The 17,544-nt window shown below is 26.7% G+C and overlaps 2 protein-coding genes across 3 annotated transcripts; one reads left to right on the top strand and one right to left on the bottom strand.

Annotated features, from left to right (window-relative positions):
• Positions 1-430: 430 nt before the first annotated feature.
• LOC107069546 (uncharacterized) lies at positions 431-11,310 on the top strand. The gene is made up of 7 exons (XM_015326953.2): positions 431-1,271; positions 7,206-9,064; positions 9,150-9,316; positions 9,387-9,519; positions 9,945-10,202; positions 10,288-10,509; positions 10,593-11,310. Exons 2-7 carry the CDS (start codon positions 7,403-7,405, stop codon positions 11,049-11,051), a joined length of 2,901 nt encoding a protein of 966 aa, XP_015182439.2. The 5' UTR covers positions 431-1,271; positions 7,206-7,402; the 3' UTR covers positions 11,052-11,310.
• A 340-nt stretch (positions 11,311-11,650) lies between these two features.
• LOC107069547 (uncharacterized) lies at positions 11,651-17,209 on the bottom strand. 2 transcript variants are annotated; one of them, XM_015326954.2, is made up of 7 exons: positions 16,718-17,209; positions 16,270-16,382; positions 15,955-16,173; positions 14,869-15,287; positions 14,078-14,783; positions 13,767-14,001; positions 11,651-13,692 (listed from the first exon to the last, which is right to left on the bottom strand). In XM_015326954.2, the coding sequence occupies exons 1-7, from the start codon at positions 16,848-16,850 to the stop codon at positions 13,472-13,474; spliced, it is 2,046 nt and encodes a 681-aa protein (XP_015182440.2). In that variant the 5' UTR covers positions 16,851-17,209; the 3' UTR covers positions 11,651-13,471. The 2 variants fall into 2 exon arrangements, with proteins under 2 accessions (XP_015182440.2, XP_015182442.2); XM_015326956.2 differs by having other exon boundaries at positions 16,896-17,205.
• Positions 17,210-17,544: the final 335 nt, after the last annotated feature.

The raw sequence follows: 17,544 nt of genomic DNA, 5'->3' as shown, positions 1-17,544 counted from the left end.
ATTCACCCTCCATCCTTAACCCCCCCAGTTTCCATTCGTTTAACGTTTAATGTTTTAATATTTGTAATATTTTATTTTTATTATTATTATTATTAATATTTGATTTTTAATTTTTTTAAATATAATTTTAATAAATTTAATATTTTCAATATTTTATTTTAATTATTATTAATATTTAATTTTTTATTTGTTTTTAATATAATTTTAATAAATTTAATATTTGTAATATTTTATTTTAATTATTATTAATTATTTAATACTACAATATTATTTCAAATTTTGAATCTATTTTAATTATTTTTAGTTTGAAATAATTATTCTTCGAAATGCATTTGTTTTTATCAATTAATTATCAACAATTATTAAAATATTTCCATATAAAATTTTCATTGAAATTAAACTAAATGTTAATTTTTTTTCAATGAAATTTAAAATTGTAATTTTTGTTTTGGTATAAAAGAAGATAGTAGCAAATGCGCAAAATCGAAATAAATGATAGTATCACTAGGTGTCATGCGCTGTGTTAGGGTTTAGTTCAGTTATACAGGTACGTTGTGTTTCTTGTGTACCTTCTACTATCTGAATGACGCGTTTAATCGTGACTACCACCACCACCCATCCACCCACCCACCCACTCACCCACTCACTCACTCACTCACTCACTCATTTCATCAACGATTCTTCTACCACATAGTTCAGTTCATCGTGTATCCTCGTAACGAGAAGTTCTTCTTTCACGTGTTATCCTTCAATTGATAGTTTTTCTTACGTATTTTATCATTAACGTGTGTTCAATAGTTAACAATTTGTTAATAATTTATTAATTTGTTAATCTACTCAAGGATATAAGATTTTTGTCATTTTTTTTTTTATTTCGTTTCTTCGAAAAGTTCGATAAATTTCTTATATTTGTCTTTTTATTTATTCATTTTTAATCTTTTTAAATATAATTAAATATATATATATATAATTTAGAAATAATTTGTTGTTATCGTTGTTGTTGGTGAATTATAATTAAAAGGATAATATCATTGAAAAGTTTTCAAAAGTTTCACAATTTGTTTGTTTCATTTCATTTGTTAAAGATAAATTTTGTAAAAATCGTCCAACAATTGTAATTTGTTGTTGTTGAGTGAATTATAATTGAAAATAATTGAAGATAAATTTAGAAAAAAAAAAAATCGTGCAACAATTATAAGTGTTTGTTTGAAAGAACAAAAGGATCGTGCAGATCGTTTTTAGGAGAACATTTTTGGGATAAATATTTCGTGGTAAGTTGAATTGATAATTTATTGTTTGTAGTATATCATTCGCTTGTGTGTGTTTTTTTATTTGTTAACTTCTTTGTATTTTTTTAAGAATTTTTTGATCAGATTTAAATAACAAAATGAGGTGACAATTTTTTTTTTCTAGTTGTAGTTTTAATCTAATTAAGTGTTCAAATAAATATAATTAGATCTGATTTGACAAATTTGGATATTAAATTAATTGTTTAGATTTGTAGACAAATTTTGGTATTAAAAATTGTAAATTTTTGTTGAAATTGAAAGAAAACTTGTGTACACAGAAATTGTTCTGATCAATTTAATAAAATAATAGAATATCAATCGTTGCATGCCAATTAACATTTAATTTGTTAATAATTACAAATACACGAAGTATAAGAATATTCACAGATTGCATTTAAAAAATATAAAATTACAGTTTCTAAAAATGTTTATAATTTTTTTTAATGATATAAGTGAATTTGAAATAAATAAAAAGAATTTTTTTATAATTAAAAATACACGAAGTGTAAGAAAAATCGCAGATCTTATTAAAAAAAAAAAATAAAATAAAATAATAAAATATAATTAACAAATGTAAATTGGAATGAATATAAATATTTTTAAATATAAATTTTGTCTAGACAAAATGTTCTATCAATAAATAGCATCACCAACGTAAACCAACTATTTATTATCATTATTATTATTGAATGCAATTAAAAATAGTATACCGTTCATGAAACTGTCGACGATTATAAATTTTGGACTATATCGATTTTGGATTCAATCCAAAATCATTCCCACTTACGTCTTACAGTACGTAAATGAAAATTCTCTTACGTTGGTTATTTAAGATTCAAATCAAACTGATCGATACACACTTATATAAAACTTTATATTTGTTGTCTACACATATTTCTTTTCTTTTTTTTTTTTTTTTTTTTTTTTAATGAATAATTTATAAACTTCTTCCTCGTGCGATTGAACACGTGTTTTACCTGTTTCACGTTTTGAATTAAATGTTAGAAACACGTGCTTTAGTTTGATTTATTTATTTTCATTTGTTCATAACATCTGAAGTTTTCAATCTATTTTTGTATCATTTTTTATAAATTAATTATAAACTTCCTAGATTGATTGAACACCTGTATTTTAATTATTTCATGTTTCAATGAAATGAAACAAATTGATTTAGTTTGATTTATTTGTTTCATTTGTTCCTAACCTCAAAACTTTTCAAACTATTCTTGTATCACGAGTTAAAAGACAAAGAAATTAATTGAAAATTAATTTTATGACAATATGTTAATAAAAGAATAATTCAAAATTAATTTTATGTGACAATTTGTTTATAAAAAAAAAAAAATGTATAAATAAATATGATAAATCATTGGACATTGATTTTTAATAGAATTTAGTTTCAAATTGCTTATGTCATTTTTATTTTTGCATGAATATTGTAATATACATTTTTTGTAATATCATTGATGCATACTTGCATACATAGAAATGTTGTTAGTGTGTATATCCTGCAGTTACACTCCAGAGACTGTATATATGTATATATGCGTCATGTTATATCGCTTTTGCGCATGATTACTTGGCAAATGTTAACAAATAATTCATATTAACGTTCTATTTATCTATAATAATCATTTTCAAAGATATGATAATTCTAAAAAAAAAAAAAAAACAATACATTCATTTACAATGATAAACATGAAATAAATTCGTAACAAATGTTACAAAACGTGTAGTTCCCATTTATTCATTTTAAATAATCATAATTATTAAATTGAATTATTTTAAAAATAAATAATAATTATTAAAAATAAAAAGAAAGGAACAAGATAAATTATAATAAAAAAAAATACTTCGAATAATTTGATTTTTTTTTTTGAAGGTAAAAAACCAAGATACTTCGAAGATCAATTTTCAATCCTTTTAAAATACAATTTTTCTAGAATTAAGGCGTTTCCTTCGAAAGTACGAAGACCTTTAAGTATCGGATCGATGATCCGCCTATAACCGGTCTATAAACTACCAACAATTCAAATAATTATGAGTTGACCATTCGTATTTGCTTGAATTTCATCGATTTTTTTTATATAACAGTTGTTTTCAGTATTTTTTTTTACAGGCGTGGCATTTATTAATAAAAATTATGAAAATATATTTAATTTATTTAAACCATCCCAATAATAAAATAATATTATTTTACATTAATACAAATTTTATTAATATTAAAACAATTTAAAATCATTTCCTTTACTTTTTTTCAAGCATTGACAAAAAAATAAGAGACAAATTTTCAGGCTATGAGATGAGTTACAACATGTTGGTTCTTTTTTTTTGTTCTTTTTTGGTGATTTGTGGTTTTATTTTCTTTTTTTTTTTTTTTTTTTGGAATAAGAATGATTGATGTGTATATGGAAGAATAAATAAGATCTCTCGTAGTTTATATGTGTTTTTTCGCCGATAAAAGTGGAGACGCGAAAATCGACCAAGTCGGTCGTCATGGTGATACCTCTTTCTACACCCCCACTCTCAAACAAAGCAAACGCTAAGCTTTGGCCAATCAGCTATTCGATGTGTATGTCAGAATAAATACAAGTTATCTTTATTCTTAGAAATTTATTCCTATATAGAAGACAAAATAATAAGAAAGAATTTTTGTCTATTTAGAAATTTGAATTCATTTTAAAATAAAAATTTATTACTTAATAACATTTCATTTATTGTGAGATTCTTTTTAATAAATATATATATATATATATGAGTTACTGTAAAATAAATTGGAATAGAAGAATGTTAATTAAGGTTTATATGGTGAAGAGTCAGAATATGGAAGATACGTCAGTGAAACACAGAATATTTAGGTTTATTTTTAAAGATTTTTGAATTTACATCCAGGAATCATGGGAATCTTAAAATTTTGCCATATTTGCCAAAATGAGTTTCATTATTAAAAAATTTGTACCATAAATACAAGTTCCAAAATATAAATTAATTGAGTCTAGTGGCTTAGTGAGTAAAAGGTCTGCTTTCAGATCGCCTGTCCACTTAAAGGTGGTGGGATCGAATCCCCGCAGATCTAAAAATTTATAAAGATGGTTTTTTTTTCAAATTTTTTAAACATGGTGACTTCATGATGACGTTTCCAAGGGTTTTAGTGGGTGAGGGAGGATGGTTGGGTTTTTTACATGGGTTGTTAATGTTTAAAATATAATTACAGATATACAGAATGGTTTCGAAAAATCAAAATTCGAAAATTTTGAAATTGTAACAGGGTTCAAAATATTATTTAATCTTTAAAAATAAAACCCATTTGGGTTTAATAATAATATAAATTAATAATAAAATATAAACCCATCTAGGGTTTAATAATAATAAACCTATTTGTGGGTTTGATTATAATATAATAAAACTAATAATAATAAACCCAATGGGTTCTCAGTTGTTAAAATAAAAACTCATTTGGGTTTAATAATAATGTAATAAATTAAATAATAAGAACCCAAAAATGGGTTTAGTTGTTAAAATAATCCCAAATATTCTGTGTTTCACTGACACCATATCTTCTAAATTCTGAGGGTTGTTTCACCATGTGAATCTTAATTGAAATTCCTTCTATTTCGACCTTTTTACAGTCAAAACTCATAATACATAAATCATAATTAATCAACAATAAAAGTTGACCAATTGTTAATCGAATAAAATTCCCTATAAAATAAATTATATGTTAAATATTACTGTTTCATGATAGAATATAATGTATCCTTGTTCTAAATAAGATAAAGTCTGCTGTACACGAGAGAAAAATAACATTGAACTTCTAATTCTAAAACTACTAATAACTTTTATCTATGACTAAACAATCGATCGACCTATTTTACATCTTTTTATTAAACTAAGCAAACATTCACACTTTTCACGAGAATATTTTACAAGTATAATAAAAATGACGTATGAATATAAAAAAAATATAAAAAATCAAATTCAAATAATCTAATCATAACGAGAATAAAATTTGTTTGAAATGAGACAGGTGAATGTATTCAAAGTTTGTTCAGACGATAAGAAGATGCTTTAAATTACGATGACTTTTTAATTTTCTTGTTTTTTTTACAATTCAATTTAGATGTCTCTTTTTTTTTAATTCTTCTAAGAAATATTTTATAACACCTGAGAACGTTTAAAAAAAAAAAAAAAGAAAAATACAATATCTTATTAAAACATCTAACGTAAATTATTTGAATCACGTAATCACCTTACAACAGGTACTCATTCATTCACGTCATAATAGGTTTTACGTATTAATCTCTTTCTCTCTCTCTTTCATGTGACTTTGATATTATGTAACTTAAAATTACGTTTTTTCAAATAATTAACATGTGAATTTAAAACTAATTTACATTAAAATTAATTTTTAAAAGTGTAACTAACTCAGGTATTTTTTTTTACATTTTATTTAGCCTTGTACGAAATGCAAAATGGGACTCTTCAAATGAAAATTTTCAATCAGAAAAATATTTCATTAATTAATAAATTATCGAATTAATAAAATCATTTTCCAATTTTTCGTACAGTAAAATGCATGACCAACAAATTCATATGTAAATTAATAAACCTTTTGTTAATAATATATTAATTAAAAAATGATTAATTAATTTTGTATATTTATTATTTTCAGCTTTTTAAATATAATCATTGTGTTATTTTAATAAATTATTTGACTTTTGTTTTTCAGTAATGCTAAGGAAAAAATAATAGAAATACATTTTGTATAATAATTTGTGTATAAAAATGATGCATGTTTTGTATAAATATTATTGTAACTAATTTAATTAGATGCTTCTAATTATTTTTCTAATTTAATGATTAATTAATTTATTATTTTATATTTAATTATTATTCGCTCACAAACCGTAAAAAGTGTCGCACGCACGTTCCTACGCACATACCTGCTTGCACGTAGTTTTGTTATGCACTACCTCGAAGGTGAGTAAGCTAATACAATTATTTATAATATTTATAAATAATTATTCTTTTATCATTATTTAATTATTTAACTAATTATATATATGTTGTAAATAAAATTGTAACAGGTATATGTAACAAATGACAAAAGCAGACTGAGAAAACAAAAAATGATCGAATATAAAAGAAATTTAAAAAGAATTTTTTTTAAATTATTTCTAATGTTAATTGTGCAACATAATTGTTATAAATGATCATTAGGATCGTTAGGAAAGAAAAAAGAATAAGAACAGGACAGAAAAAAAAAACTTGCAAATAATTTAACGAGACTTCTTTTTCTTCTTTGTTTTTGTTTTGCAACGAGTATTAAAAATGAACAAAACATTGTTTGCAATGCAAACGTAACGCGATGATTAATCTGAAGAAGAAGAAGAAGAAGAAGACATAATTGAAAGATAGTTGTTGATCTGTTGACAATAACAGTAACGTACGATAGACTAGAAGAGAAAAAAAATAACCACTCGACCTTATTTGTCAAACAGTTGCATTGATAATTGCACATGCAATAAAAACGTGAATAATAAACATAATCTTATCTAAATTAATCCTTTCACTTAATTTCATTTATCGAACATTTTTTGTTTTCTTACTCTTTCACTCTTTTACATTTGTTTTACATAATTTTATACATAGATTGTATTATAAAAAAAACATTAAACATTAATATTGTAATCAATTTTAATAATAAAATATTAATTTTATTTTTACAAAATTTAATCGAATTATTAAAAGTATTAACAATATACATAATATATTATTATTATTATTATTATTATTAAATATATATAACTATTATTAATATAATTATTATTATATTTATTATTGAATAATATATTATGTATGTATAATAATAAAATTGAAACAATAATAATAACAAATGGAACATATTATTTGTAGGAAACTAGAAATCAAGGAAGAAGGTTGCATGCTGAAACAATTGACCTTCGGACTAAACGAGAAGAAAGGTTTGAAGGTCCTTATGGTAGGAGAAAGGCGTGGCAGATCTATTCCGGGCGAGATCCAAGGGCTAAAGGGTTGGCCCCGTCGTTGGATCCATTATAGGCCAATAATTATATTTAAAAGTCAAATTACAAATGGCAGATCGGATGAACATTAAAAAATATGAAAATCATTCTGATAATGATGTTAACAAATTACCATTGATACCACCATCCAATTCTATTAACAATAACAACAATAATGTCAATGATAATAGCGAAGAAAGTACAGTAATGGATAAAACATATTTGGAAAAAGATTTGATGAACAATCGATTACCAAAAATCGATCATAAAAACCCTAATCGATTTAAAAGAGCACCCATAGTTGGTTGGCACAATGGGAGTCCAACTGTATTCCCAAGTTCACCTTGTAAAACACCTGAACCTGATCTTTACAACAACCGAATTGATTTCGATGGTCCCATCAGTGAAATATCATCGTCAAAAAGTTCAGGCATTTGTCAGGATTCGTCAGGTAACACTGAAGATTTGAGTAGTTTGGCTGACGAAAGATTATTGGAATCAACACCTGCACGTACGATTGACAGAAGTATCGAATCATTGTCACCTGACAAGGATACATTATTGACGATGTCACCTGACAATAATTTTGGTAGAAATCGTGTGTTGAGTTTGGGCGATGAGTTAGGTGACAAATTTGATTTTTTAAGTCCTGACACTGATGGTACGGAAGATAACAGAATGTTTTCTACGACACCTATTGAACATCAATCAAAAAAAAGTCCGATTAAAGTGAACACGATGAAGGATGATACAATATTACCAATAATTATAGCAAATCCTGGGTATCAAGGTGACATGGTCAAAGATATCAGCGATTTTGACAGTGCAGTTGACTTGGAAAATGATTTGGATTCTACCATTGATGATAAAGACAAGAAAAAACCACGTATACCTGATGGTGGTTGGGGTTGGGTTGTAGTTTTAGCATCCTTGGTTATTTCTATGATAGCTGATGGTGTTTCATTTAGTTTTGGTTTACTTTATATTGAATTCCTCAAAGAATTTGGTGCTAGTAAAGCCAAGACAGCGTGGATTGGTTCACTGTTTATGGCAGTACCGTTATTATCGGGTCCTGTAATGTCAGCTTTAGTTGATCGTTACGGTTGTAGGAAGATGACTATTGCTGGTGGTTTGATTTCTGGAATTGGTTTTGTTCTGAGTTGTTTTAGCAACACCATCGAGGTAATGTATTTGACATTTGGCGTGATTGCGGGTTTGGGTTTAGGTTTGTGCTACGTCACTGCGGTAGTGAGCATTGCTTATTGGTTTGATAAAAAACGAACGTTAGCTGTAGGACTTGGTGCATGTGGTACAGGTATTGGTACATTTGTTTATGCACCTATGACAACATTTTTCATAGAGGAATACGGTTGGCGTGGTACTTGTCTCATGTTAGCTGGTACATTCTTCAATATGATCGTATGTGGTGCTGTCATGCGTGACCCAGAATGGTGGATATTAGAACAAAAGAAACAACAACAACAATTGTCATCACCGAAAAAATCCAACACAATTAAATCGGAAATTGATGGTAATGGTTCGTCCCATGCATTATATTCCGATGAGTTTCCAGGTTTTGATGAAATTAGACAAATGTTGAAAACTGGTAAACCGGAATATTTGCTTCAAAGTCTTGGTACAAGTAATGCAACACCTAATCGTACTGCCACACGTGGTTCTACTTTTCGTAGTGTCGTCAATTTACCTACTTTCGTCAAGGAATGCGAAAAGGTAGGATGTAAATTGAACATAGATAATTATAAATAATGTTTTTCAATTGTCGATAAAAAGAAATATCTGTCTACGAGGATTTCAGGTGCCATTAGAAGTTTTACAATCGTTATCAGCCAATTCAAGACTTTACAATGTTATATTAGAAAATTATCCAAATCTTTTGAAGTGTCGTAGTATGTCGGATAAATTAACAGATGATTCGTCAGGGATAGATGATTATAAGAATACAGGTGTCACCATGACTATGAGGTTAATTGAATATTTTTTCTTATTAGTTTCATCTTGTACAACAATTTCAATTGTATATTTTTTTTATTAGAGTCAAGATGGCGGATGATATAACGAATGTTCATCAAATTCAAGATAACAACGAGAAGATTAACGCTGAGAAAAAAATTCTACAAGAAATCGATGAATCTAGTCATTTTATAAAAAAGGATGTTGCTATACCTGTAAGTATTATTTAAAAATATATATTAGGGTACCAAAATAATAATACTTTTAAAAATATAAAAAGTAAGGTTACGTCATATATAAACCTGAAAAAAACATACGACGTGAATATAGCCAAATAATTGAATTGCAATATAACACCATCTATTGAAAATTTACAGTAACTAAAAATCTAGATAAACTTTAAATAATAAATCCTTAAATTAGCGATAAAAAATAAAAAATAAACGCGACAAAAACTATCTTATATTCTAAGTTAAACAAAATCACACAAAATAAAAAATGATTCATTAAGATTAGTTAACTAATTTCGAAGTTATTAGCAGACAAACATTGTGACACTGAATTTATATATACAAAGAAGATATAATAATTTTTAACAATGATTTTGTTGAATGAAATGTTAAATATTAATTTTTTTAAGATGACAGATAATGAGAAAGTGAAATCAAGACACCATATACCAGGTTTGACAGACGGTGTCGTCAGAACTGATTCATTGCCATGGTTGAGAAGACAATTTAGCACAAATACTCATTATTTCAAAGACATTAGAGTACATAGAAATTCTGTCATGTATCGAGGTGCAGCATTGAATTTACAAAAGTACAGATTGAGAGCAAGCAGTTGTCCTAATATTTATAGAAACAGTATGACCACATTGGCCAAAGAAAGTGAAGAGGTAAACTAAAAGAAACATTCACATATATAAAATGAATTTAAAAATTGAACAACATTATTAAAATGAATAATAATATCAATTGTAGAAATGGTACAGCGAGTTGGTTAACTTGTTGAAAGGTATGATGGATTTTTCAATGTTTTTGGAATTTCATTTTTTGTTGATGTCACTGTCAACAATATTATTATTCACTTGGTTTATCGTACCATACTTTTATCTTGCTGAACATTTAACAAGAAACGGTTATGCTGAGACAGATGGTGCTAATTTACTTAGCATTATTGGTATAACGAATACAATTGGTATGGTAAGTTGTTAAACACAAATGAAACAATCATTTAACATCATTAGAATGAAATAATTATAATAATATTCATGATAATTTGACAGATTGGTCTTGGATGGGCAGGTGATCAACCATGGATGAACGTTAGCAAAACTTACGCATGTTGTTTGGCTATTTGTGGTGTATCAACTATGTTAATGTCAACTTTTACTTTACATTATGTACCATTGATGATAACTTCAGCATCCTTTGGATTATTTTTTGCCAGTAGTTTTAGTTTTACACCAGTTATATTGGTTGAATTGATACCATTGGAAAGATTTACAACAGCTTATGGTCTTACTTTATTATGTCAAGGTATTGGAAATCTTTTAGGACCACCGCTGGCCGGTTGGTTATTTGATATCACAAATTCATGGGAAATGTCATTCATGATGGCTGGTATGTGGATTATTGTTGCTGGTTTTTTGATTGGTATCATACCTTTCACCAAAAATCGCAAGATTTGGGGTAGTGGTTTGATTGAAATGGAACGTTTAACTTTGACTCAGAATCAAGCATAGTTTGATCTGAATTAGAATGATTTAGGCATGAGTTTTTTTCTGTTGATTTTTTAGTATTAGAAAAAAATAAAGTAAGATTTAAATTGAGACAAGTATTTTCTCAATTAAATGGTGTATTAATTATCAATTTGATTGTATATTTAAATCTTGCTAAATCTTTTTACAAGTACACCCATCGTGCCAGGACAAATACTATTGTCCCTGTTTTTCTAGTCTTATTAGAATAATTATAATAATAATAATAATAATGATAAGTAGAGAGTCTCGAATTATTATTTAATTGTTAATTATTGTCTAACATTATTGAATTTATTATTTAACATTAACTTGGATATGTTATTCATTTATTGATTTTTCTATAATTATGTATCTATATTTAACACTATTTATACCAAGAGGTGTTAAAGGACACCCTTTAAATGTTAACTTAACATTATTCTTTAAGTTTCATTATTTCTTCACAATTAATTTGACTTTGGGGAAAAACAATTGTTAAATTAATTCAACGATATCATTTTTTTCAAGCTCATCCTGGATTTTAAGGTTATCTTTTGGGTTGAAATAGATATAAACAAAATTATGGTAGAAATAGTGTTAAATTTTGATTTTTTTTTTTGTTAAGTTATTTATAATGAAATATTTGGGTATGCCCAAAATGAAAAAAATTACTCATGGTCGTGCCTAAAATATATATTAAAAAGAGAGATGTGCCTTCGATGTACTTAGGAGCAGAATTTTTGTGTGTGCAGGGCTTCCAAAACATCGAAGCTATCGATGAATAGCAAGAGCGAGCAAATTTCATAATTTAATTATAAGTATCTTGTAAACTAAGTGATTCCCAATGTAAAGTACAAGTTCAACAAAAATGACAAATTGTAGTTTAACAAATATACCACTTAGAAAATGATTTCTGTTCAAGTGAAGCTACATTGTGAAGTGAAAGTTTGTTCAGAACAAAGTTAACATCAATAACTTCATGATACAATATTATCTTCTCTTTCAATATCATAAATTTATGAAACATACTATAGTATTGGTAAATTGTTTCTTGGAATTGAATTATCGATTGTTTCAAGTTTAGAAATTCGATTAGGTTTTGTGTTAAAATTTCTATGACCACACCCTATGGGATAGTTAGGGTTTGATTTCATACTTTAAATAATAAAAATGATATTTTACAGAGAAGATAGAATTAGAATTTGATGGTCAATACAATGTTGGGAACCACTGTTATAAACTTATGTACAATGAACTATATATATATATATACATATATGCTTAAGAATTCAAAAAACAATTCTACATATGCGTTTTCTTCTTAAATCCTTTATATACAATGAATATAATTTTTTATATAATCCTACTACCTGTTCCATTTAAAAAGCGATAAATTATTTGTTAACAAACAAACAAACAAACAAACAAACAAAAATTCAACAGATATTTTGAATCTTTTAGCAAAATTATAATCTTATCTTTTACGTGAAGATTAAATAAATTGATATTAACCGAATACGAGTTCTTCTTCTTTGTGAAATGATAAAAACAATTTCTGATATTTTTATCTAAATTTTTAAATAAACATCAAACAATCTTGACGAAATATGCCACATTGTAAAAAGAAATAGAATGACAAGTTTAAAAAAGAAGAAACAATAAATTTTACAGTCAGTTATTGAACAAACAATTGTATCGAATTAATAGAACGTTCATTTGTTTCTATTACAATTAAAAGATTAATTATTAATTAATATATAAAAATTATTTTAATATTTAATCATCAATTCTAAGTAAATCTATTCTCTTTTTTTACAATCTATTTTCTATATTAATGTATAAATAATATGAAGAATTAATTCCAACTTATTAAAAATAACCTAAAATATTTATATATAAATATATTTAGATTATTTTTTTTAATAAGTTTAATATATATATTATATCAAATATAAAAATCTAACTTTTAGTATACAAAACTCATTTCATATTTAAACGTAATTTTTTGCATATTATTGCAAAATTATCTTATAAATATATAACAAATCTACATTGTTAGATTTACAATAACTTTAAATTAATATTCTTCATAGAAAAACTAAATTTTTCTTACATGTTTGTCTGTCACTTATTACAATGAAACGTAAAAATCATAGTATGCGTGATAAGTATGAAAATCAATAATGTTAGAGCCAAGATTTGGGTCAACTATCTTAAGATTGGATTTTACAATGACGTCAAGTCTTAAAACTAGACTTACGAATCCATTTTACATTCGATCCATTTCATTTCATTATTTTTTAGTGATTTGTTTGCTTTTTTTTAGAATATAATAAATGAAAAGTACAATCATGTTTATCCTTTCAGAGATTTTAACAAAATGATTTGTTTGATTTCTGTAAGAAATGTTAATTAAAATCTTATCAGTATCCAGGTGATGTGGTTGGACTAGATGAGTGTGGACTTGGACTACGACTTTGATGTTCAAAAATTGGTGTTTTAGGAACTCCTACAACTGTTGAAAGACTTCTCAAACTTTTTGGAAAAGTTCTGGTGATGATTGAGTGTTGTGGACTGATCAAAGCATCTCCCATGACACCCAAACGTACACCATTCCCATATCTGTGCAATGTTATTGACATATCTAACAAAAAACACCAAATTAATCAGATTACTCATCTTAATGTAGAAGTTCAAAATTATTGAAAGTAAATTTACAGCAATTTCCTTGAGGTGGTCTCCAATAAACAGCAGTATCAACACCTTCAACAGGTAAATTACCATCTACGTGAGTCAAAGACAACGTGTATCTTTTGGACAATTGATTGAGTATTAATTTCAAAAATATTGATGGAAAAAACGAGGATATCAAACCACGCGATGCTTCAGCAGCAGTTATTGCATAAATTGCACTTTGTTTTGCTCTTGCTTCTTGTACGTTTTTTTGTATAACCTAAAAAATGAATTGATCAAAGAATTAGATAATAAAATTAACAATAAAACTGATTAACTAATAGAAATATATTGACTTGAAGTATTTCAAGTAAATCATCCTCAAAAAGTGGAGTCCTAGTTGGCAATGCTAAACATAGAATACCACGGGCTTCATGATTTCGCAAAAAAATCGCTCTCTGATTGACAAATTTGGCTGTAGTTAAAACATCATCAGGAATATTGATACCACAATGCATAAAATATTTTTTCAAGGAATCCACGATTGCTGTCAAAAGGATTTCCGTATTGGTAGCTCCGGTAACACTTGAAATTTTTCTCAGTAGATCCAAACTGACCTCATCGGACCACGCAACAACTTTTCTACCACATGGTGAAATAGTTTGCAAACGATTGGCATGTGGATGTTTTAGAAATAATTCTTCCAGTATCAATTTAGGTGCACCTATTGCTATCCAAGTAATGGAAAAAATTTCGATGGTTGCTTGAATTATCAAAGGCAAGTAACACCAAATCATTGAAGTCAACGTTTCCGGATAGAAATGTTTATGTTTTGATTGCAAAGCTTGAAATTCTCTAATCACCAATATTGGTACTTTCAATGTTAATGTTATTAATAAATACCATGACCATGCTATCATTGAATTGATGGTGTTTATTGGATTAAGGGCTCTGACAAAGCCAGAAAATATTACGGACATTCCAAAGTTTCTTTTGTTGACTTCTCGTTGAAGTATAAAAAACATGTCAAAGAATTTGAGACCTTCAGATTTTCTGTACTGTCTGAAAAATATCAAAAATAAAAATCAATTTGTGAAAATTCTAAAAAGTAATATCTAAGATTAATTAATCGATTTCTTTTGATTACCTTGTCAATTCTTTAAAAGTCACAACCAGTACGATTACACAGATTTTGATTGATTGAAATACACCAATTTGTTTCTTCATAATCTCTGGTCGTTCTATCGGATCATTGTTGCAAAGAAATTCGTTCCAATAATTGCTGAAATTTTCTGTCAACTTTTGATGAAGTTTAGGTAAGGCCGATGGTTCCACGTAAAGATCGGTGAACGGTGAATCGGTTTCTTGGCAAGCCCAATTGTCGGATGAAAATTTCAATGGTAGAAAATCGGCAGGTGAAAGATGTTCCAAACGTAGCAACAAATGATGGACTCTTACCAAACATATTTGATATTCTTCGTCGCCGAAGAAACAATTGATAACGTGTACTTGCCATGGTGATCTGTCAATTGGCAGAAATTTCGATGTAATGTCGCTCACGTAATCCTGTAAAAAAAACGACAAACAAAAATTGATTATTCTTTGTTTCAAAAGGAATACATGTTACTCGTGTTGTTTTCTCACTGGCAACAACAAAATATAATAAGAAGCACGAGAACGTTTTGTTAACACTATGACGTCCGGTGACTCCACGTTGATGCCATTCGGAAATTATTGTTAGGTCGAGTTATTAATTTTCTATCAACACGTCGCATTAGATTCACGATTAATAAATAAAACGTAAAATATATCTTTGAACTCGTTGATAATCGTGCGTGATTTAACTGTTTTCGTTAAAATAACGAAAGATAAGAAATCGTCTGTTTAACTGAGCACCCACCACCACTTTTTGTGGTGATAACAAAGGTCAAGAATATATTTCTATGCAAATTAATGTTGTTTTAAACTTAAAAATGTGTTTTGGAAACAAAAAAATTGCAATAATTAATGTATATTATTGGTTGTCATGCAAACAATTATGTGTCTGAGTATATTTGTGTTTGTTGGGTGAGTTAAAATATAGAAAAATGAAAATTGAGATAAAAGTTTAACCGTAAATGAATATTTTCCATTATAAAATTGAAACCATAATTAACCTACCAACGTAAATGCAACGATTCGAATTGATCTCGCTTAGGCATCATCCGTTAAATTAATTTCTTAGTTTAAAAACCTGAATATTGGATTCGTTGATAGGTCTGTTCCGAAAGGAACATGGCGAATTAATAAGATGATTGTCCAAAGAAAATTGTTCGTTGTCCATCCATACATAAAAATCCAATGTAGTGGACAATTTAAATCTGAGAAGTTTCTTGTTAGACGTCAAATGTGACAAATGACTTCTCATACCTTCGGCAATTGATCGGCCTTTAACAAACAGCGTGTATATTCCCTACAAAATCAAATAAACATTATATTAAATAATAAAATATACACAAAATTTATTTTTATACAAATTGTATGACGTTCATACTTGTAAAACACTCACATGGTTTCTACCTTGATCCAATATACTTCGAATGCTATTATCCTCAACCACAATGCAATTTGGATATTTCCATTTGACGTAACTGATGAAAAACTTTCTCGACCATGTTGTAACTAAATAAATAAAAAAAACAAAAAAACAAATAGAAACGTGGTACAAAGTTAAAACAACTCGTCATGAAAAAGAACAAAATAATTCTGATGATTTGATTAACCCTTTAAGTGTTGAATATTTTTAACTAAAATGTTTTATAGAAACACAATAATTTATTATTAATTAGATTCTAATAATAAATTATATTTAATTAATATAAACATTACATTATTTTATATTAATATTAACAAACACGTATATGCATCGATAGTCCACTCTGATAATTTTTACCAAACGCATATATGCGTCTATAGCACTGTAAGGGTTAATACGATTAAATGAAAATGAAAATTACCGAAATATAGGAAAAGAAAAATTGGTAATAAAATAATTCCGAATAATGTTATAAAAATAAGATTAGTTGGTATTGCAAGACTGAACAAATCCGTCAATTGAAACGACGAATTTGATGACAACATGACAACCATTATGATATTCAATTATTTTGCACACTTTTTGTCACTTTTTAGTACCTAAACTTTATACTCAATTGTTTGAAAAATAATATTGCGTAAATGATTATCAAAATGTTGTTTTATAATACAATTGAACAAGTGTTTTCGCTTAGTACCGATTTATAATTACTGATAGATCAGACTACTTGACGTTCCTCTTTGATCGATGACCGCAGTTGACCTCACTTATGAAAAAAGATGATAAAAATACTACAACTGTTACGTTTATAAGATATAATGAATGTTTTTCTTTTTTTGTTTTTTTGTTTTGTTTTGTTTTAATGTTACTCATTTCAATATTTTTCTTTACAAGTGTCTGAAACTAATCAAAATTTTATAATACAATAATAATTATAGATATTTATTTTTTACTATTATTTAAATTTTGATTATCTATATATATATAATTATTTCTTTTATTATTAAGGTAAATGGTTAGCAACAATGTTTGTTATTTTTTTATTTTATAAACAAGAAATATCAATTTTAATATCATTCATTATTTCTAATCTTTCTTTTTTCTTCTTCTTCTTCTTATTATTATTATCAACTAATCATTGACGTGAGTTTAATTATAGTCGTTGTGAGATATAAAATTCATATTGGAATATTTTGAAAATATTTTTTATCTAGATTGAACATAACAGTATACAAATAAAAAACGAAG

Source organism: Polistes dominula, unplaced genomic scaffold (assembly GCF_049000335.1).
Source record: "Polistes dominula isolate Pdom_NZ unplaced genomic scaffold, Pdom_raw_medaka contig_80, whole genome shotgun sequence".
NCBI classification, from domain to species: Eukaryota; Metazoa; Arthropoda; class Insecta; order Hymenoptera; family Vespidae; genus Polistes; species Polistes dominula.
The sequence above is the reverse complement of the archived record's forward strand: the minus strand, read 5'-3'. Positions and strand labels throughout refer to the sequence as shown.

Excerpts from the sequence above, each read along its gene's own strand:
- LOC107069546 (XM_015326953.2), top strand. The coding sequence starts at position 7,403 with ATGGCAGATCGGATGAACATTAAAAAATATGAAAATCATTCTGATAAT. Across the intron at positions 9,317-9,386 it reads GGTGTCACCATGACTATGAG|AGTCAAGATGGCGGATGATA; the intron begins GTTAATTGAATA and ends TTTTTTTATTAG. Across the intron at positions 10,203-10,287 it reads TGGCCAAAGAAAGTGAAGAG|AAATGGTACAGCGAGTTGGT; the intron begins GTAAACTAAAAG and ends TATCAATTGTAG.
- LOC107069547 (XM_015326954.2), bottom strand. The coding sequence starts at position 16,850 with ATGGTTGTCATGTTGTCATCAAATTCGTCGTTTCAATTGACGGATTTG. Across the intron at positions 16,174-16,269 it reads TGGATCAAGGTAGAAACCAT|GGAATATACACGCTGTTTGT; the intron begins GTGAGTGTTTTA and ends TTGATTTTGTAG. Across the intron at positions 15,288-15,954 it reads TCAACGAATCCAATATTCAG|GATTACGTGAGCGACATTAC; the intron begins GTTTTTAAACTA and ends TTTTTTTTACAG.